The 23,476-nt window shown below is 33.1% G+C and overlaps 1 protein-coding gene across 2 annotated transcripts; it reads left to right on the plus strand.

The window, feature by feature from the left end:
• Window positions 1-5,643: 5,643 nt before the first annotated feature.
• LOC114282754 (uncharacterized) lies at window positions 5,644-10,408 on the plus strand. 2 transcript variants are annotated; one of them, XM_028225499.2, is made up of 2 exons: window positions 5,644-6,124; window positions 7,989-8,402. In XM_028225499.2, the coding sequence occupies exons 1-2, from the start codon at window positions 5,787-5,789 to the stop codon at window positions 8,098-8,100; spliced, it is 450 nt and encodes a 149-aa protein (XP_028081300.1). In that variant the 5' UTR covers window positions 5,644-5,786; the 3' UTR covers window positions 8,101-8,402. The 2 variants fall into 2 exon arrangements, with proteins under 2 accessions (XP_028081300.1, XP_082763470.1); XM_082907344.1 differs by lacking the exon at window positions 7,989-8,402 and adding an exon at window positions 10,164-10,408 and having other exon boundaries at window positions 5,645-6,124.
• Window positions 10,409-23,476: the final 13,068 nt, after the last annotated feature.

Here is a 23,476-nt window from a genome sequence, read left to right on the forward strand (position 1 = left end):
CCGGCCCGTTGACAATATGAATATTCACATTGACATATTAACATTCACATTGATAGGAGTGTAAAATTGGCTAGTGGCCCGCCCGCTGCCCAAGACGGGCCCGGCCCGGCTCATTGACAATGTGAATATTCACATTGACATATTAACATTAACATTGATAAGAGTGTAAAATTAGCCCGTGACCCGTGGGCAGCCCGAAGCCCCGCCCCAGGCTGACGCGGGCCCGGCCCGTTGACAACGTGAATATTCACATTGACATGTTAACATTCACATTGATAAGAGTGTAACATTAGCCCGTGCCCCGTGGCTGCCCAAAACACCCCCATGGCCCGTGGGCGGCCCGAGGCGGGCCCGGCCCGGCCCGGCCTGTTGACAATGTGAATATTCACATTAACATGTGTCAATGTTAACATTCACATTGATAAAAGTGTAAAATTAACTCGCGCCCCATGGACGGCCCGGGGTGGCCCGGGTTTAGGTCCGGGCCTATCCCGGGCCGCGGGCGAGCTTCGGGCAGCAGACAAGTTTTACACTCCTATCAATGTTAATGTAACATGTCAATGTGAATATTCACATTGTTACGAGTCAGGTCAAGCCCGCCTCGGGCTGCGATCGGGCTTCGGGCCGCCCATGGGCTGCGGGCCAATTTTACACTCCTATCAATGTGAATGTTAACATGTCAATGTGAATATTCACATTGCCAACGGGCCGGGCCCACCTTGGCCCGAGGTTGGGCTTCGGGCTGCCCACGGGTCACGGGCCAATTGTACACCCTTATCAATGTGAATGTTAACATGTCAATGTGAATATTCACATTGTCAACAGGCCGGGTCGGACCCGCCCCGGGCCGCCCACAGGCTGTGGACTGGTTTCGGGCAGCCACGGGGTGCAGGCTAATTTTACACTCCTATCAATGTGCATGTTAACATGTCAATGTGAATATTCACATTGTCATGGGTCAGGCCAAGCCCGCCTCGGGCTGCGGTCGGGCTTTGGGCCGCCCACGGGCTGCAGGCCAATTTTACACTCTAATCAATATGAATGTTAACATGTCAATGTGAATATTCACATTGTCGACGGGCTGGACCGGGCCCGCCCCGGGCCGCGGGCGGGCTTTTGGCCGTCCATGGGCCGCAGACCAATTTTATACTCTTATAAATGTGAATGTTAACATGTCAATGTGAATATTCACATTGTCAACGGGCCGGACCGGGCCCGCCCCGGGCCGCCCATGGGTCGCGGGCGGGTTTCGCGCCGCCACGGGACGGGGGCCAATTTTACACTCCTATTAATGTGAATGTTAGCATGTCAATGTGAATATTCACATTGTCAACGGGCCAGGCCGGGCCCGCCCACGGGCTGTGGGCGGGTTTCGAGCAGCTACGAGGCGCGGGCTAATTTTACACTCCTATCAATGTGAATGTTAACATGTCAATGTGAATATTCACATTGTCAACGGGCCGAGCCGAGCTCGCCCCCGGCTGCGGGCGGGCTTTTGGCCGCCCATGGGCCACGGCCCAATTTTATACTCTTGTCAATGTGAATGTTAACATGTCAATGTGAATATTCACATTGTCAACGGGCTAAACCGGGCCCACCCCGGGCCGCCCATGGGTCGCGGGTGGGTTTCGCGCTGCCACGGGACGGGGGCCAATTTTACACTCCTATTAATGTGAATTTTAACATGTCAATGTGAATATTCACATTGTCAACGGGCCGGGCCCGCCCTGGCTCGCGGGCGGGTTTCGGGCCGCCCACGGGCCAATTTACGTTCTTACAAATGTGAATTTAAAATATGAATGTTCACATCATTAAATTGCTAATCGTTGAAAAAATATTTATAAAGGTATCAAAATTAAATATAAGGGCATAAGTGTCCAAGAAAATAGTGTAAATCAAGAAAATGGACTTTATGGAATAAAACTATACATACATGGGACTAAATGGGTTAAAAAATTCCTTCATGGATTTCTTGGGTTAAAACACTTCTAAATTGGACTTATCAATAAAAATTCCTATTTTTTTGTTAATTTTTTCTATTGAACATGACATTTTCAAAGCTCATGGAAAATAATAATTATTTTAATTTTGAGTTAGTATATTAAATAATTGATTGATCGATTAATTAATTGATCAACATAACAGTTATACTCAAATTTTTTTACTCAAACCTATATTCTCTTTGTGAAAGTTACAGGACAAAAAATAAAAATTAAAGAGTCAAAATAAAGCACAGATATCACTCTTTTAAATATTTGATCAACTTCACATTGCTGAATTATTCATAAAAGAATATTTAACGGGAGATGCATTTATCATTTTAGACAACTTTTATAATTTCATGCTTTAACACAATAGTCAGCATGATAAATTTATCTTATCCTCTCTTAATTAGTTACATCTCAAATGTAAATGACAAATTAATTTTAACAATAAAGAGTACCATTGAAATTCACACTAAAAAAATAAAAATAAAATACAAATATACACACATACATATGTAGACAAAATATATAGCCGAAGTTGGTCGAGTGTCTAGCAACACCTAAAAATTCACATTTTTTTTGCTTTTACTATTTTTTTTTTTTAGTTATGTTAATTTTTTTTTTTTTTTAACTTTTTCGATTTGACTTGTCTTGTATTTGATAGATCTAAAAAGTAAATTTTTTTAATTTTTTTTTTAAAAATTGAAAATGCCAAAATAATAAGTCAAAAGGTCCACTATTTTTGGCTTATTGTTGTTTTAAACTTTTTTTTTTTCACTTTTCGGTTCATCTCGTCAAATTAAGTCCTTTTTTTTTAATTTTTTTTTGAAAAAACATCACTAAAAAAAAAATCTACCAAAGAAAGAAATCTCAAACACATATGTGTGTTTGATTGGACGGACTTGATAAGGGAAGATTAGAATCCATCAGACTTGAGTCTTGGGACTGTAAATCCCCCGGACTATTTGGTCGGATTGAATATGTATCATGTGTTTGTTTTTTCATAAGATTAGATGTCTGGAAAGGACTATTTTTAATAAATCCAACGTTTGGTTGGACGGACTGGATAGGATAAATGAATAAAAGACTATTTTACCACTTTTCAATTATTTACTAAGTAATAACAATATTAAACATATCTTTAATATTTTAATTATTTTTAGTTAGATTAAATAAAAATTTATTTTATTTTATTTTTTACACAATTAAATAAATTTATTTTTTTGAATAAAATAAATAAAATATCAATAAAAATATATGTTATTTTTTAATTAAAATTTTAAATAAATTTGTTTTTAAAAATAATAATAATTAAACAATTAAATTAAATAAAACATCTATTAACATTTAAATAATGAAATTACATAAAATATAAACAAAATTTAAAATAAAATATCAATAAAACATCTATAAAAAATTAAATAAATAAAACATCAATAAAAAGTTAAATAAAATTATTTTATTTTTAAATTGAGACATTTAAATTTTATTGAATTTTATTAAATATAATATATAATTAAATAGTATAGGGTCAAAATAGACATTTTATCACCTAATCCCAACAGTAAATTATCCCCCCAAAATTGTCCCACACCCCCCCGGGATAGCATAATCCCCCATATGGAGGATAAGGAGTCCGGTCGAACTCCATGTCCGGCGGATTAAAAAAAAACAAACGATGTACTACTCACTTCTTCGGATAAGCAATCCGAATAGTAAATAATCTCCCCCTAATCCCTCCAATCAAACACACCTAGTGAACAAATGAATGGTGTATTTTAATTGAGTTTTGATTGGGAGCCCGAATCCGGAGTGCCCCGAATCCCCCGAATGAAGAGAAGAAGAAGAAGAAGAAGAAGAAGGAAGAAGAGAAGGAAGAAAAGGAAGGACTGGAGGGGGCCATATCAACCGGGCGGAGGCGGGGCCGGAGGCGATGGCGGCGGGCTGCGACGATCGCGGTGCTGCGACCATCGACGATCGGCGGCAGCGAGGCACAGGAGGGGGCCCTTATCTCCTCTCCTCCTCTTCTCTTTCTCTCTTCTCTCTCTTCCTCTCCCTCTTCTCTCTTTCTCTCCCTCTTCCTCTCTGCGACGAAAATGGAAAATGGAAAAACGACTGGAAAAATGGCAAAAAAAAAGGGAAAAAAAAACTAATGCCCAAAACGACGTTGTTTTGGGCATTAGGGGCATTCGGTGCAAAAAGTTTCGAGGCACAAATCATTTTTCATTTTAATTTACCAACAATACTAGAGATTTACATTTTGTATTTATAAATGCAATCATAATGATGTGACAAGGGTGATGAATTTCATATTATTAAATATTTAACTAATTAAAAATTAACTTCAAAAAAAAAACTAATTAAAAATTAATACTTGTCAAATTACATAAGGTTCCGTTTGGGAAGAAAAAAGTCAGGTTTTTTTGGCTAAAATAGCCACAAAAATAAAATAGGCTATTTTAGCCATAAAAAAAAAACATTAAATCCAACCCATAATCATTACAATCCTCTCTCACAAAAAAAGTCAAAAAAGCCAAAAAGTCAAAAAGCTCTTCCCAAACCAGGCTAAAATAGCCCAGGCTAAAATAGCCAAAAAGTCAAAAAGTCAAAAAGCCAACCCACTTCCCAAACGGAGGCTAAGTGTGTTATGAAAAATTTATGAAAGTCTTAGGCCTCGTTTGGGAACAGGCTAATTTAGTAACTTTTTGGCTATTTGGCTAAAAAGGTAGGTAAAAAAAACTTGTATGTTTGGGATGACTTTTTGGCTAATTACGAAAAGATGTGCAAAAAGTAGAGAGAAAAGAGAATCTTTGACTTTTTGGTATGGGTTGTTGGCTTTTTGGCTAATTTAGTAACTTTTTGGCTAATTGGCTAAAATAGCCTCTTGCCAAACGAGGCCTAAATGTTGTGTTTAGTTGGAGGATTTGGAGAGAGATTTGGAAAGGGAAAGGAATGATTTATGAAACTATGTGAAATATAGGCATGATTTATTCACATTTCACTTACCTTTTCTATTTCCCTTTCTAAATCACTTTCCAAATCCTCCAACCAAACACAACATAAAAGATTTTCCTTCATTGATGGCGATTTGTTGGCGGAATTAATTGAGCGTAGCTGAATTGACTGCAAACTCTACCTCTTCTCGTATGGAAAGACAAAAATAAAAGAAAATGTTTGAAATCTACATAAATTTTTTATAATCCAACTTATAATAATATAATTTTATAAGTGTTAATTTTTTATTAATAATAAGAAATTCCCCACCCTTAACCTATCATTATAAGTCCTCGTTTGGTAAATATTTTAGAATTAAGAAAATATAAAAAAATAAAATAAATTATATAAATTAATAAAATAAAATATTATATTCAAATTATAATTATTATATTTTTTTTATAAAAATTAAAAAATTTAAAAATAAAATCAAACGAAACTAAAAAAATTAAATTAAAAAATCCTAACACAAAAAAATTAACTGCCATAACCAATGTCAAACTAAAGTTTAAATGCATTTGGCATACAAAAGCGAGTCTCCAATCCATACTACGATTGTTGAAAAATAAAAAAGACGCGTTTTAATTAATTTCTAATTGGGAAGCGTCACTGGTCTCACAGTAGCCTATATATACCTGCCCGTCTAGCATCCCTCTCTCACACAGTACCAGCTTATTTGCCCCCTCGCTCCAAGTCTTTTCTCTCCGTCAACTTCTCATCTCTGCACGGACTCACGGACCGATTTTCACTCTCCAAAACCCTAACTTTCTTCTCTCCCAATTGGCGCTTTCTGAAACCCTAGCAACAATGCCGGTGAAGCGCTCTCTAATCGGCAGGTCTTCGAGCTTCGGAGATTCTGGTGTCCTATCTCCGCCGATTGAATCGGCCGACGGATGGCTGGAGAGGCGCTCAGCTCCGCCCTCCGCCGCCGCCGCTGCGAAGCCTCCGAGTTATTCTTCTAAGGCTATGAGACCGTCAGTCGCAGAGAAGTCGCTGGTGTCGCCACCGAGGATTCTGACCCTGTCATCTCCAGTTCAGGAGGAGAGTATTGATGGTAGTGATGATCAGCCGATCGGAGAGTTTCTCGACAAATGTTACTATTGCAAGAAGAAGATCGGTGAAAATGCTGAAGTCTTCATGTATAGGTTGCCATTTTTTTTTTCCTTTCACTCTGTTTCTACTCTGTTTTCTCTTTCTTCTATACCTGTTTGCTTATTTAATTTGATTTATTATTATTTTTATTTTTAAATTTTGTTTTTTTAATTGGTGTTTCTTCTTGAATAATCCATGATTCTTTTTGTTCTCTTCATGTTTGCCTTCAAATATGCTAGTTGTAATTGGAGTATTTCTTGCTGTTTATGTGGCTGTTCTCTCTGCATACTTTTCCTTGGCAAAGTTGATGATAGATGTTGTAAATATGTTCTCTTTTTTATCAGCATTATAACTATTTATGCTCTATATCCAAATAGGTATCTCCGAAAATTAGGACCCTCAAGTAAATTCCTTTACTTATCCAAAGTAATAGGAGCAATAACGAGCATCTCCAACGGTAGTAGGCATTTTACCTATCTAAATATTACTATAAAGTATATATTTTATTTTGTCTATCAACTGTTTTATGTTTTTACTCCAACCATGCTCTTTATTTTAGCTATTAATCCAAATACTATTAATTTTATAGAATGCCACGTCAACAACAAAGATGGAGGGAAATGATCCTAATGATTGAATACATTTTGCCTAGCGTTGAAGGCTAGCTACATGTAGCTAGTGAATATGAGTTGAGCCAAAATGCCTAATCATATGCCTAGTGCGTTGGAATTGAAAAAAGTGAATCACACTAGGCATTTTAACTAACAAGTATTATATGCCTAGTGCATTGGAGATGCTCTAAGAAGCAACAATAATTTATGTCTATGCAAATATATGTGGTTATTGGGAGGGAGGATGCACCTATGCATATTTTATGTAGATCTAGTTGTAAACTTTAGCATTTCCTTTTCAATTTCTTTCTCCTCGGTCAACAGCTACCATGAAGGTTTCATTTGTGAAGCTGATATTTTTTTATTTGATTTGATTTAATTGTATCCAATTTATTTATGTTGTAATTTCCGTTTCATATGGTTGTCGATTGTTAGGCATCTGCTAGGTATTCTAATTGAAAATGTGATGCATGCATATTTTGTAAATCAACCGAAACTTTTTTGCTGTTTTTATTTTTTAAAATAAAATTTCCTTTTCAATCTTTAGCATAAAATATATAAAATAAAAATATATGTGGTTATTGGGAGGGAGGATGCACCTATGCATATTTTATGTAGATCTAGTTGTAAACTTTAGCATTTCCTTTTCAATTTCTTTCTCCTCGGTCAACAGCTACCATGAAGGTTTCATTTGTGAAGCTGATATTTTTTGATTTGATTTGATTTAATTGTATCCAATTTATTTATGTTGTAATTTCCGTTTCATATGGTTATCGATTGTTAGGCATCTGCTAGGTATTCTAATTGAAAATGTGATGCATGCATATTTTGTAAATCAACCGAAACTTTTTTGCTGTTTTTATTTTTTAAAATAAAATTTCCTTTTCAAACTTTAGCATAAAATATATAAAATAAAAATATATGTGGTTATTGGGAGGGAGGATGCACCTATGCATATTTTATGTAGATCTAGTTGTAAACTTTAGCATTTCCTTTTCAATTTCTTTCTCCTCGGTCAACAGCTACCATGAAGGTTTCATTTGTGAAGCTGATATTTTTTGATTTGATTTGATTTAATTGTATCCAATTTATTTATGTTGTAATTTCCGTTTCATATGGTTATCGATTGTTAGGCATCTGCTAGGTATTCTAATTGAAAATGTGATGCATGCATATTTTGTAAATCAACCGAAACTTTTTTGCTGTTTTAATTTTTTAAAATAAAATTTATTTCTTTTTTGTGCTTAAGCTAGCAACACTACTGCATCATTGAATACTTAAAACTGAGATTTGATGATGTATGCAGCTACTTGCGTGCATTTTGCACTGCTGAATGCCGTGATAGGCAGATTGCCATGGACAATGGGATGGAGAACGCATCTGTCAAATCTGAAGGGATGCAAATTAGTCCCACGTGATGAAGATGTGAAGGACCAGCTTGGTTTTTAACTGGAAAAGCACAAAACTCTTTTGGTCATACATAGCTAAGTTCTGTACTAACTGTAGTAATGCATAGCTGTCAGGTTTTTTGAGATTGGCTTGCACTTTTGCACAAATAGGTGTTAGGTGTCGCTTACTATTTGTTTTCAGGGTTGATCTTAGTTGGTATGTACATAGCACTAGTTTGTTTTGAGAGGAAAGCACTATGTTTTGAAATTCAAATTCTTCAACTTTAATTCAGCTTGATATAATATTGTGCTTGGGATATCTTATATGAGAATTATCATATCGGATTATGATTTTTAGATCAAATATTAGATATACTAAAGTTATACCGAAATGTTTTTAGATCAAATATGTATATAATGTATTCCTTTGTTGAATTGTTTTTGCTTGCTGGAGTATGTACTTGCTGATGTTTACAGATTTGAAGTCTGAAATTGTATAATTGGTAAGTGATGATAAAGACTTTGTTATTGTTTGTTTTTGAGTTACACTCGCCTCTGAGATTTTTAACTTCTATTCACATTCTAGCTTGATTTTTCGGTGTGAATCTTCTGAATAGGCGTATATATTTGATGCTAAACTTGGATGCATTATAGTTCCATGGTTAAATTTATTTTTCATGTGTTCACTATCTGATTGTTCTTTTTGTGGTTTGGATCCCTTTTTTATTTTTATTTTTGTGGTTTAGAAGGAAGGAGGAACTGCCCTCTTGTTCCTGCCAATAAATTTGCATAATTATTAAAAACAAGAGTAGGAATGATCCATGTTATGGAACCAAGACTACTTGTCTTGCCTATAACAATAAAAGGTTAAAGGTCTCCAATACTTTTTGTCTCTATTGATCCTTTTTTCTTTTCTTTTTTTAAATTTAAATTTAAATTTAAATATTTCAATAGGACCTCTTTTTATTGTAATGGGAATTTGTCATAAACTGATAAACTACCAAATTAATTTCCCCCTGTTGGATATTTTGATAGTATCGTCTTCTACTTCCCTTTTTTTCTTTCAATGTAATCAATCTTAGTAAATGTCAAAGATTTTGTCTTGTGCTTCCCTTTCTCATATTAATATTCAATATTTCATTCAGACCAAGGTTCTGTATATTTGGGATTGTGCTTTATGGCACTATTAGGTTGTGATTTATATTTAATTTTTTGTGGATTGTTAAAATTCATTATTCCGAAAGTGTTTGGTAGTGTTTCTTCTTATATGCTTTCAAGACCTCATCATTTTTAATTATCTTCATTATCTTTGGGATTTTGTTCAAATTATTTGGTTAGAAGTTTTTTTTTTTCAATTTTTAATTTTTTTTTTTGCTGAGAAACAACTGGATGGGTGTATAGTTTCCATAATACTGAGAGTGCTGATTAGAATACAAGGGAAGGAAAAGAAATCCCAATCATTTTTATATCACATACTTTGCTTTTTTACTCATCAAAATATGATAGTGAGAAAATAAAATCATTTCTTCTTTTCTCATCTATATAAGAGACCACAATCATTTCTTTCCTTTTCTCATCTCATGATCCAATCAGAGTGTAAGAAGGATGTGGCCCATAGAATTATAAGAGGATGGATGAAATGGTGGAGTGCATCAAGAGTGTTGTGTCATTTTAGGATTTCTATTTAGTTAAAGGGAAAATATTAAGTTGTAGACACCATTGTTTTGAACCAATGAAAACTTGTGTTTTGTTCACAATTGGACTTGTTCCGTTCCATTGCAGCTCTAACCTTTTTCTACAGTCCGAAAGAACTGTGACTGCCCACTGTTGAGCTGAATAAAAGAGCACAACTGAAGTTTTTGTTTAAAATTTTTCGCTATCCCAGGCAACATACTTTCCCCCATACCAGGCAATACACAGAACTGGAAAGTTTCTAGTTAGAATGGATGTTTAACCCGTCAGACAGCTTCGATCACTGGCTAAAGAATGGATGTTTTATCTTTTCTTTTTCATTTTAATTTTTAGCCTCTTTATTTGATAGGTGAATAGCAATCTATGATAGTCTCTATTTATGTGTTTACTTTTTTTTATAGGTAAGTTAAGGAGACACAAACATGAGTCTCTTTATTGGGGGAAAGCTACCTAAGCCATTGGGATGTCCTCTTCTGGAAAGTGCAGGAGTCGTGTCCATTTGTTCACGCAACGTTGTTGTAAAATGCAGTTTAATTTTCCTTCGCAGGAAAACTAATCGGCTCTTACAGAAAAGTATTTGCAGCTTATTTAATCTGTCAACAGTTTTTAATAACTACTCCTATGAATCTATTATCATTTCTGAAAATGATTTGATTCTTTGGTTGAAGCAGTGCAGTAGTAATGGCCATAAGTAAGTCAAACCTAAATATGGCCACCGGTTTGGAAGGTTGTAATGCCTCCAAAATTGTGTACAATGTGCTCCCTAGCAATCATCTAGTCATTGGTAGTGCCTGTGTTTTTGAAAATCCTACTGGCTTCAACTTCCATGGCTGTGCCGGCATAGGTTGTGTGTGATAAGTATGGCCTGATTACTCATGGTAGTTTGCTTGTCATTCTGATGTTTCTTTGTTGTACTCAAGCATCTTGAAATCACATTGTTATCAATCACATTAACATCTGTTTTCAGGTTTTGTAGAACACTAACGCAGCCATGCAGAATTCGTACCTTTTTGCATGAGAATACTACGAGATATAGAACACTACGAATTCTGTGATTAGTGTTCTAGAGTACACTATGGTCATGTTTGATTCACAATACTAATAGTGAGGTATTAATAATCCTATCAAATTAGTGTGGTATTAACTATCCCACCCCTACCCCATTACTAATAATCCTACAAATTTATTGGATTAATTATCCATTGGATTAATAGTCCTAAACCAAAATGTCAAAACAAACATAGGATGATTGGGCCCACGGATTAATAATCCTAATCCCATGCTTTAATCCTTCCAATCAAACATGCCCTATGAACACTACGGTCCATTAAAACGAATTCGTAGCCATGCTGTTTTTAGGTTGTGTGTTTGTAGCTTTTTGCAGAATTCATAGTGTTCTATACGCAGCCGTGAACTCTAATTTACATCTGTTGCAATTTTTGCATGAGAAAAAATAAATAAAAAAATTCGTAGCTTTTAGTTCATATATTACTGATCGCAATGCAGAATTCATGCCCATTTGAGGTTTGGCTTTGAACGGAACTAATGTTTTGGCATGAACTGGATGCCCCTTTCGTTTCTTCACTGGAGTTGACTTCTGTCCACACGGCTACTGTAAGTCACATTGCCTTGGACTCATGCTATACATGTAACCATGTAGGAAGATTCTTTTAGTGGTTTCAATTTCAGATTGATTTATGGTTTGTCTTGAGTGATTTATTTTCATACCATGTCGATTGAGATATATTTTATCTGTGTTAAGTGTTAACATAGGAAAATTTATTCTCTACCCCCGGTGCATTACCATAGCATGTACACATGGTGTTCCCAACCAATGAGGTTGTGCAAAAGAGGATGGATTGGGCCAACTGTGTCCTTCACCTAGACGACCAAGGTGGTTGGGTCTGCTCCACTCATCCATGACTATTGTTATTATTGGTCCAAGAGCACCATATCTAACATGCTGAGTTGGTGGTGCTCTTAGAGTACTAAACTAGTTATAATGGACCGTAGAGGAGCAATGCAATTTAATTTTTTGGTTGTTGATTTAAATGCAATTAGAGATGTCATTTCTCTGCCTTTTTAGTTTGTGGTATGTACAGGTGATGCCACACTCAAAGACCCAATGGGCCATTTTGGGTCCATTAAAAACCCAATTAAAAGGTACATTGGGCTTACTCAATGAATAAAGTGTCCATGTAAAGCCCACTAAACTAATGTCTCAGGTTGTCCAGTTTACCAAAGCACAAGGTTCATAATCATTATCGTCATGATGACGATCATCACGAATGTTGGACTTAGCCCATGAAACATCCACGGCGACAGACTTGGGAGATTGATGTGAGAGATTGATGTGAACTTTCATTGGAAATGCGTAGGTGATGAGCCAAGAAGCCACAAAAGGAGGGTCAGCCTTTTTCCTTAAGTTGCACTTAGCCCATGAAACGTCCACAGAGACAGACCTGGGAGAACCCAAGGATATGATGGGCTGACGTCTACATGGTATATCACCGAATCTCAGGTATTTACAGTACTAACTACTCCTATCTTTGGATTCGAACTTAATCTTTACATATTATATATTTCTCTACCCCCCTATACAACCTCTACTTCATAAAACCACCTGCTTTAAACTCTCTCAGCTCTCTCAGTCAACTCAGACTTTTGCTTTTGTCTTGTTGCTGCCTTCTTTGCCTAGTTACAGTCACTGTCTTTATGTGCATGTGTCTGGGTGAGAAAGAGAGTAGTGTGTCAGTCCTGACGACTTGTTTCACAAGCAAAAAGAGTTAAAAAATGGGTACATATAAGCCTAATGTGACATCACCTGGGTATGCAGTAAAGTCCTTAATTTGCTCAAAACACACACTTGTGCACGCTTTAGTAAATGCACTATTAAAAAATCACTTCCCAGTCCCAACCTAAATTATTTTGCACTAGTGGGCATTTCTCTCTCTAGCTTTTTTACATTACTGAAAACCGTAGTGTGACCTTTGCCTTAATGGGCTTGTTTGTAGTTGGTGGTACCGTGTGGGTCATGGGCTTTTCGGTGGGGTGAAGAATGAACTTCAATTTTGTAATTACCCGTGGATCTTCAGCCCCAAATTCCAAATTCCAAGGACTCAAGAAGAGTCTAAAACTTGTTTTCATGTCAAGGTACACTACTTATTACCCACTAATTATATTTATCCTAAAATTGTGTTCAAATTTTTACTTGAACGTGATTGTGTGGTTGAGATTGAATTGATGTGTTGTGAAGTGTGTATATAGAATGAATCCGGATCCAATGTTGATATATTTAAATAAAATTCTGGATATGTAATAATACTATCCATTATCCAATGCTACATTCAGAAAATTTCCCAGCTTATTGCTTTTAGGTTTAAGTAGTTTTATTGCTTTTAGATTAAAGTAATTTTTGTTGCATTAGCTTATAATAAAAGCAAATAGGAAATGAAGGCTTGAAAAATGAAACAAAACATTGTACATTTTGAAGTACACTTGAGTAAATAAGTAATTTTAAAATTTAAATTTGAAGTGAATTTAAATAAATTACAAACAAGGAGAACGTGGCTCGTCCAATAAAGAAAAAGAAGATGACAAAAAAGGAGTGATCAAATAGGGGTGGAGAGAGACAGCCAGCCTTGACGCCTCCCAAAGATAGACACAGATTATGGCATTCTGTTTATTGTCATAACTCATAAGCATGGGAGCAGTGTCAGAAGCACCCTCTCTCTCTCTCTCAGGTTGAAACCTATGCCCCGCAGCGGCATTTCAATCTCAACTTCACGGTTCAAATTGGGACCAACTCACTTTTCCTCATCAGCAGTTGCAGGTGAAAATTATGACAATTAACCCAACCCCAACCCCAACCCCACTTTTCTAAAGACACAATATAGGACCACTGCTTTGCAATTGCAAGTGATGTAAACTTTGGTTGAGCTGTTCAATCTGTATGCTCCAACAACCCCTTAGCTTCACAAGTATACATATCTATATATATTGACAATTTGACATAACTATTGTTCTCATCAAATTGTTGCTTGAAGAAGCTACCAAATATTTTTCTTGGGGACTCAATGGAAAAAGAAAAAAGAAAAAAAAAAAGAAAAAAAGAAGATACAAGAGAAGAGCGGAAAGGAAGTTGTGTGAATGAGTTTTTCTTTTTATGTATAGCTAGCATAGCCAGTGGTATTGTCAGGAGATGCCATTTTGTTGCAACTGGGGAGGTACAACAGCCACCCCCATGTTGCAGACTCCACTGCAAACCTTACACCTCACGCATTAGAGATATAGCGCACACACTTCATATGTATGTTTGTTTTGTATATCTTGATGATGTACTACTACTCACTATATTATTCACTCTTTTGCCCCAAAAAAATAGTTGTTTATGTTTGGTTGTATTTATTTACCTTTAATTTTGGTTTCGAATTTTCGGAATGTACAAAAAAAATAGTTCTGCAAAATATTTTCAAGATTTTTGTTCTTTTGAAAATGAAACAATATGCTTCTTAAGAAACATTAAAAAATTATTTCAAGTTTTCAAAATTTTTATGCACAAGAAAAATCTATGGGTATATTTTAATTTAAATATTTTTTTTTTTAAAGAATAAGTTGATATATATATAATTAAAATAAAAGTATTAAAAATGTAGAGAGTCACTAGGAATATCTTAATTTGTTGGTATCTATTCTGATTATCTTCAATGGAGTGGAGAAGTGAGTCTACTGAGTTGTAATTTTGTTAGTAGTAGGACAGATTTATCAGATAATTTATGCTCTTTTGCTTGGATAATTGGGGTGGTGGGGGTCTTTGTTTTTTGAGGTCACATGCTGAACACGTGCGACAAGTAAAACAAAGAAACTCGTCGTCTGGTGCGTACGCTAAAGCAAAGCCCCCCTGCACAGTTCGCTTAAACCCGTGCGTGCGTCTTCGGCTTTCGACTCTGACGTGACGATGATAATGGAGAAGTTTTTGGATACTTATAGGTAAGTTAAAGTTTGGTAGGAACTTGGTGGGCCACACCTCATTGGGTGGGCTGACACGTGGGCATCTATCCACAGGGTTGATCCACCCACCACTTGGGTTGGGTTGAGTTGGGTTGGGTCCAACATGTCCGTCCAAATTGAAAGATGTTCCTTCATTTTGCACCTTATTCCCTGAAGTCATCCATCGCTTACCACATTTTGTTTGATATGTAGACCAAAAATATGGTTGAGTAAGATGACAATTTCTATAAAACGTATATGACTCGGATAAGTTTGAGATTTTTAGTTAATTTAATTTTAGATTGGATTTGGAATAAAAAAAAATTTAAGGTAGTTTGCTCATTTAAAAAATATTAATTATATATGTTTAGTCACGTAATAAACTAGTAAAAAATAAGAAAACTACAAATATATGTCTACTTTCAAACACTTGTTAAAAAGATCTAAATTTATTTTACTTTTAGATATTGTTAATGACCTAAACTCAAATAATTATTAAGAAGAGTCAAATTCATTTATTAGTCTTCCCAAAAAAAAAAAAAATTACAAATGAATGTGATAAATCATATATATTGGGTTCTGTATGGGATTTTGTAGTTCTTTTAGGGACAAGTTTGGGATGAGTCGACCCATTGGGTTGTTTTGAAAAATAGTTTAAAAGTTGATTTTTTGATTTTTTTTTTTTTTCTAAGAAGAATGTGTAAAAAAAAGTAGAAAAGTGATGGTATCCAAAAAAGTAAAAAAATTAAAAAAATCAAAATTGTCAAAATGGGCCAATATACATGCTCAAGTAGTCTCGATCTAAAGTTGGCTCGGCAGGCTCGATGCCCTACTTTATATATATATATATATATATATGTATATGTATTTGTTTGTGAATATAACAATTTTGATAAGAAGATAGGTCCTGCTTGCCCCTCGATGAGGCCTATTGCAAATTCAACCTTTTGTAAGGTTGGTTAAAAAAAAATTAATTATGCAAAAAATGATATCAATCAAATAACAATAATTATATGATCACATCATATTTATGTTTAAACTGAACAGTTTATTCTGAAAATTATGCTAGTCATCCAATTTTTAAAAACATGTTGTTTGATTATATAACTATTAATTTTTTTTTAATTAAATTAGTTTGTTACATAAATAATTTATTCAGTGAAGTGAATCTTACAAGATAGAATCATAAAGTTAGGTTGAAGATGGGCCCATTGAAAGACACAACACTCCCTTTTACACTGGAACCCCTCCCGGGTGGGGGTCGGGGAGGGGGGAGCTGTGGATTCAAATTTTGCTAAATGTAAATATGTTTTTTTTGTAAGGATTGGGGGTTTCATTTAATTTATTTATTTATTTAGCAGAATAGTTGCAAACTGTTTTGGTCCCCTCACTAGGCAGCTTGTCTGCCACCATGCATGTGAAAGAATTGAGAAATAGATAAGTTAAAAGGCTTCTTCAATTAAATCATTGAATTGCCAGCGTGCGTTTTCGTGTATACATATACATATACATATCCATCACATTTTCATAATCAGAATATTAATAATTAAATATATCAATTAATTACAATAACGTTCATTGCCCTGTGCTAAGACATTTAGTAACTCATGTCTTACGAGTGTTTTGAAAAATTAGTTAAAAATAGGTTTTTTAATTTTTTTTTTAACTTTTTTTTCTTTTTGTGAGTAAGAAATGTGAGAAGTAAATATGACTCAAAATAGGTTAAAAATTAAAAACTAACTTTTTATTTGCTTTTCAAAAGGCCACTTAGTTGATACATTTATTATTAGCATCTTTAATATTGTTCTTGACAATAATTTTTATCTTAGCAAGACGGTTCAAAGGGAATGTTTTTAATTTTTCTCAAGTAAAGAAGCAAAAATTGTGATGTCAAAGACCACATTACTATACTAATTCAACTTTCATATTTTCAATTGGGAATTTGTACAAGCAGTGGCGGAGCCAAAAAATTAACTCAAATGGGATACTTATTAATTATAATATTAAAAAAATTTACAAAAATATTTCACATAAAATTTTTACGATTGACTTCAAGAAAGATACAAAAAATAACAATGTGTTTGGTTTGAGTTTTTTGAATTAGGTTTTTTTTAAATTGATTTTTTTATTTTTCGTTTTTATTTTTTGTTTTTGGTGAATATTTTTAAAATTTTAAGCATTTTTTTTTACTTTTTTAGATGCATCTTACTTAAATGTGTCTAAAAAAATAAAATATTTGTGAAAAAATATTTTAAAAAATTAATAAATACATGAAAATATGAAAAATGTACTGATTTTTCATTATTTTTTTTAATATTTTTGGTATTTAGTGAATTTTTTAAAGATTTTTTTCACAAAAATTATACTTTCTAAGTGTGTTTATGTTAGGTGTGTCTAAAAATTAAAAAAAATTGCGTAAAATATTTTTAAAAATTAGGTATAAACAAAAATATATGAAAAACAAAAAATTAAAATTTTCTGAAAAGTATTTTTAGAAAACTCAAATCAAACAAAGTGAATGTTATTTATAATTAGTGTATCATAGACTATATTAAAAAAAAAGTCATGGATATAAAGTTTTAAAATAAATTATATAATGATAAAGTAATTTTTTTATACAAAATATGCGTAAAAATTCAATATAATAGTCATATCACGTCATCATTGACATATGATATCATCAACTAATAGTAAAGAAACACATAGAAAATAAACCCTATATGTCAAATATAACTAACAATTCAATAAATACTATATTTTCATTGAGATTAATTATATTTACATGTTAATAATGATAAATATCGCAATTATATTAAAATTTTCATAGATAATAATATCGTAATCTCTTTATTTTCAATTAAAACAATAATTATTGTTCTTATAATTTTAAAAATGTTATTAAAATTTCATTCTAAATAATATTTTTATAATTTTTTTATTTAAAATATTTTCTTTATGTTAAAAAAAAAAATCCAAAACCCAGAGGAAACCCCCCCCCCCCAACCCTTCTTCCCTCTGCCCGTGTACAAGTCCACTTGTAAATTTCCAAACAATGATTTTGCACATCATCCAAGTAATTTAATAGTTTTCTAAAGTGTGTGATTACATTTTAGTCATCAAACTTTTAATTTTTAAATTTTTTATTCTGATCTTCGTAGTATGCAATCTATTACCATTTTATTTTTAGTCTTATTGTCATTCAAAATCAATATCCAAATGAGAGGGTAGGGTTCAGCTTGTGTCCGGTTTGAGATTGGACTGGACGGTACTGTTGGGCTCGTGACAGCTCACCATGGGTCTTGTTGTGATAATTCAAACTGTTCAATGTGTAAAACTCGTCGAATACTATATATTTGTAAAAAATCACGTTGATTGGATATCGATAGTTATGTGATCAAATCGGTTTGGTATAAAAAAGGCGCACGGTGAACAAATTAACAGTGCAAAAAATAAACAGTGAACAAATTAATGGTTGACAAAAAATTATTTTGATCACATAGTTATCTATATCCGATCAACGTGATTTTTTAACAAGTATATAGTACTTGACGAGTTCTACATATTGAACGGTTTGAATTATCAAAATAGAACTCGTGACAGGTCTTTACAGGCCCAACAACACTGTCTAATTTGATCTTAACTGGACACAAGCTAAACTTTTTTTTGAAACTTCACGAAAATAAATATAGCAAACAAAAAATAACATTACTTAATTTAAAAGGTTAAGTTTATACTTTAGGAAGTGAGATGTTTTGGGTAGTCAAGTTTGGTCGGTGGCTAAAATATGTATATCATTTGAGGAAAGTTTCACCGTCATTTTACTATCAATCATTAATTAACAAAAACGTACGAAGAAGATTATCACAAGAAAGGAAAGGTAAGGAAAGGAAAAGAAAAAAAAGAAAGAAGAACACAAAGTTGACTAGTATGAGAATTTGTGATTTCCCATGCATTCAAGAGAAAGAGAAAAAATATATATATAAAATATTAAAAAGGTGAAATCAGTGGATTTGCCAATTGTCACATCTGCTTTTGTTTGGATTCCCTACCTAGCTAACCCTGGAAACATCCAAACATGTCGTGGAAATGTTCGACCATTTCATCCACAAACAAAAATTACATTAAAAAAAGCTTACTTCACACTTTTAGCCTCCAATAATTCTAGATATGAAAGAAAATTTTGTTATTATATTTTGATTTTTTTTTTTTAAAGTAAACAAAAGAAAATAACACTATAATGTGTGTATAAATAAAAATAATAAAATATGAATTGAATATAATTTTTACTTTATCATATACTTATAAAAAGAGTACGTGCATAGGATCTACTTACATATATATATATATATATGTGTGTTTTTTTATAAACGAGTTAAGATTTTGATTCATTATGCATTTAATCATAAATTGAATAATAAGATGCGTCAAAATAAAACGTTCACTCAAAGAAAAATAAATATCTTTATGATGGGAAAATAAAAAGATGAAATCAAAAAAACATAATACAAAACATTGACAACAAACACACTAACTAAAAGCCAATATAACCAACCTTCGATAAATTTCTGTTGTCGTCAATCAAAAACAAATAAGTAGATGTGTTACGTAAACGATCTAGGTTGAATGTATGCTTGAGTGTATAAATTGTAATTTTTTATTTTATTTTGTGGGATATGAGTTGCCACATGGCAGAGCATATCATATGTGGATAAAGCTTTTTGTCGGCACATGCATTATTACTTCACTTTCTCTGCAAATAGAAATAGCTTTGTTTACTCCATCTCCATGTATGTTGTATATTTACCAATGGGCCCCCACAGTTGAAAAGGATTTGTCTTTGTTTACTACTGCCCCAGTCTCTCTTTTAAGCGCTTACCGCACTATTCTCAATTACGAGGTTTGATTATAATAATGTGTTTTTATTTATTTATTTATTTATAAAGTTATAATTGAAAAGGAAAATAATTTTCTCCTCGAATTTTGTCCTTTCGAATCTCCCGATTGTTCAAAATAACGTCGTTTTGGGCAGTTTTTTTTTTTTTTTTTTCTCCTTATGCAGTCGGAAACAAAAGGAGAGAAAGAGAAAGAGGGAGAGAAGAGAGAAGAAGAGGGGAAAAGAAAGAGGAGAGAAAGAGAAGAGAAGGGAAGAGGAAATGGAGAGAGAGAGAGGGTCGATCGCCGATCGCCGCCGCCGCCTCTTTCGCCTTCGCCGATCGATCGCAGATCGCCCGGTTTTTTTTCTGAAAATGTGTTGATGATGATGATGGTGATGTTGATGAAGACATTGATGAAGATCTGAAGATGTTGTTGAAGATGTTGAATGGTTGAATGGTTGAAGATGTTGTTGTTGTTGAAGATGAATGGTTGAATGGTTGTTGATGATGATGTTGATAAAGATCTGAAGATGATGATGATGATGATGTTGTTAATGATGATTTTTTTTTCAATCTCTCTTTCTCTGCTACTCTCCTCTTCCTCTTCCTCCTTCTTCTTCTTCTTCTTCTGCGTTATTGGGGAAAAAAAATTCAAAACGACGAAACGACGTCGTTTTGAGTTCGGGGGATTCGGGGGAAGAAAGGATTCGAGCTACGTAACATAATTGAACTGAAAATTATATCAAATATTTTGATATAAATTGTAGTTTTTTTTAATAAGTTATCCCAAATAAAACTAATGCGAGCATAAAAAAATAGTTGCAAATACCTCTCACCGGGAATTATAGATATAATAGTAAGCAATGATATCAAAAAGTAAAGTACACAATCTTAAACACTTTAATTTATACATTAAGGAATGGTTTGAAATGAACTAAATAAATATATTTTTTGACATTTTATGAAAAGATATGTAAAAAAATAAAAAGATGATGTGATCTAAAAAAGATAAAAAATGTGTACTTATTAGTACACCCCGTACAACCCCTAAGAGTTTTATCATTATCATCACTGACTTAGGCATTGAAAAATTTATAATAGCGTTTGGTAGAGTTTTTTTAAATATGATTTAAGAATAAGAATTGTATTTTGAGTTTGTGAGCTTTGGAATTATGATTTGAGTATGAAAATTTTGTTTGGTGAATGAGTTTTAAATTGAGTAAGAATTTTTTGATGTGACATATGATATTTGATACAAAAACTTACAACTCATAATTAAACAAACAACTCAAAATTCTATTAAAGCTCATAAAAAAATTTAAAAAATTCGGAAAACATTTTTTGTTGAATATATAAAAATTAACACGTGTCAATTGCAAAAAAAAAAATACACTGTTCTGGTCAACCGACCAAACGACTAGTGGGACGACCAGTTAGTCCAAATTTTCCCGCCTTTGACTGAGTTTTCAAAAGTGAGCGTAGAATTAATTTTTGAAAGCTACAAACAAACATCGCGTGAGAACCAATGACTGGAACTAAAGTTTCAAAACTCAAACAAACAGAGCCTATATCTTTCCAATTGCAGTTACATATTTAATTAATAGAGTTTTTACAATATATTTATGTTTTCCATCGTCTTCTCCACATTATGATAAAAAATAAAAATAAAAATTTCACATTAATCTAACGAAAAAATATAATCAACTCAGATTAATAGTTCTAGCTTCCCTATATAAATATATTGCTCTCTATCGTCTATAGTTGTGTATACGTAACTATGGGAGCCGAATAAATAAATGTCTAAATCGGCAAACAGAGCACATCCAAGCCCATTATTGATGGGCCAAATGGGATGTAACATGTGCTGAGCACGGAATGTTGAGCCCATTGACACTGGCGCCGACTAGTGAAGTGAGGTTAGCTTGATAGTCCATTTGGTGTGGGCTTAAGCTACCCCTTTTTAGAGGTGTAGTAGAGGGATGGGCCTTAATATGACAATGATCGGAAGATATAAGAGAAAATATCTAGAGACATCCCTCTATAAAAGGAAGGCAATGGCAAATGGGGAAGGTATGCAAAAAAACTACTAAACTCTTTAAAAACTTAAAACACTTCTTATTTTTTTCGGTTGAAGACTTATTTGCTCGTCAGAGTACTAATTTCAACACTTCGATAAGAGTATTTTCTTATTTTAAGCACCAGAGCGAGAATCTTTTAAAGACTTACTTGGAAAGCATGGTTTTAAAAACCGGACTGGCCGGTTCAACCGCTGACCGGTCGAGGTTCCGGTCCGGGTACACCCATTAAACCGATCATAGTGGAAAACCAGCCTATTTTGGGAGAACCGGAAAAATCGGCGGTCGAACCGCCGAACCGGTCGACCCGGTTCCGGTTCACCGGGCTGTTTAAACAAATTTTTTGTATTTTTTCTTTTTTTTATTCTTTCTTTCCTTTCTTTCTTATTATATATATATATATATATATAAAATAAAAATTTAATTGGAAACTCTCTTTTAAGGGGTCTCCTCTTGTGAGGAATCCCATTGAGAGCTTGAAATTATTGTGAAATCTTCTATCTATTTATAAGAAAAAAATTCTTCTAAAAAAACTCAAAAAATCTATGTGAGATTCAATCAAATTTATTGGAGGAAAACTTAAAATTTTGATATCCCTCCAAAATTTTTGTTCTTCTTTCAATCAAATTATTTGAATTAAAATCATATAGAGGGAATATTAAATATTTGATTTCTTCTTCCAAAATTAAAATTAATAATATTTTTAAATATATTTTTATATTTTTTAATAAAAAAGGTATTAAGAGAAATATTTAAGATTATTAAAAATTTTAATTTATAATTTTATTACTTATATTTTTATTTAAATATAATTTTAATATATTTATGACGTCACAGTTCGATTCCGGTTCAACCCGACGATTGAACCGATGACCCGTCCACCCAATCATTTTTTTGATTCACTCACCGGTCCAATTTTTAAAACATTATTGGAGAGAATGAATATTATAAAACCATCCCTCAAAGCAACTTTCTTATAATTTATAGTAAATTACTAATAATAAAACAACAAAAACAAAAGAAGAATTAAAATAATAAAATAAAAAAAAGGAGCGTGGGTCAGACTGTAGTTGAGCACGATTGGGGAATGGAAAAGGGGCACGGAAGGGCAAAGTTGGGAACGGAATGTGGGCACGGAAAACCAGCAAGCTGTGTTGACGGAGACATGTCTTCTGCTCAAATTCCGCCCTTTTCTATTTAGTACGAGTTATTGGTTATTTCACTCAATAAAATAAAATATTATATTTAAATTATAATTATTATTATTATTTTTAAATTATCAATTTAATTATATAAAAAAATTTAAAAATCATTTCAAATATAATTTTTTTAACCAAATTAAAATATTCAAATAATTAAAAAGAACTCATCTCAAACAAGCACTAAACAAAGCCTAACAAATTATAATTATATTAATCATAACAATAAAAATTTAATATGGATAATTTCACATCAGATGGTATTGAAAAAATATTTTTAAATTAATAATAAATTTTACAAATATTAAAAATTAAATTTATAATTTTGTTCATAAATTTGTAAGTTATTTTTACAATTAAAGATAGCATGTCATTAATGCAAAGAAACTTTTCAAGTGAGAAATTTTAACAAACACAAAAAAAATAAAATTTACGTGACAATAGAGATATTCAAATTACTGACCTTTTAATGCGGCTGACACTTATCCTGTTATTGAAATAAGTCATTGTTTTAGTTTCTAAAATTTCATTAATACTTGACATATCAGTTAGTAACAATATAAATAGTAATAAGAAA

This window comes from Camellia sinensis, chromosome 14 (genome assembly GCF_055761805.1).
Source record: "Camellia sinensis isolate YWXY chromosome 14, ASM5576180v1, whole genome shotgun sequence".
In the NCBI taxonomy this organism is placed as follows: domain Eukaryota; kingdom Viridiplantae; phylum Streptophyta; class Magnoliopsida; order Ericales; family Theaceae; genus Camellia; species Camellia sinensis.

Bases quoted from the DNA above. Each gene is read 5' to 3' on its own strand.
- LOC114282754 (XM_028225499.2), top strand. From the start codon at position 5,787: ATGCCGGTGAAGCGCTCTCTAATCGGCAGGTCTTCGAGCTTCGGAGAT. The intron at 6,125-7,988 runs GTTGCCATTTTT...TGATGTATGCAG, and splicing joins GCTGAAGTCTTCATGTATAG to CTACTTGCGTGCATTTTGCA.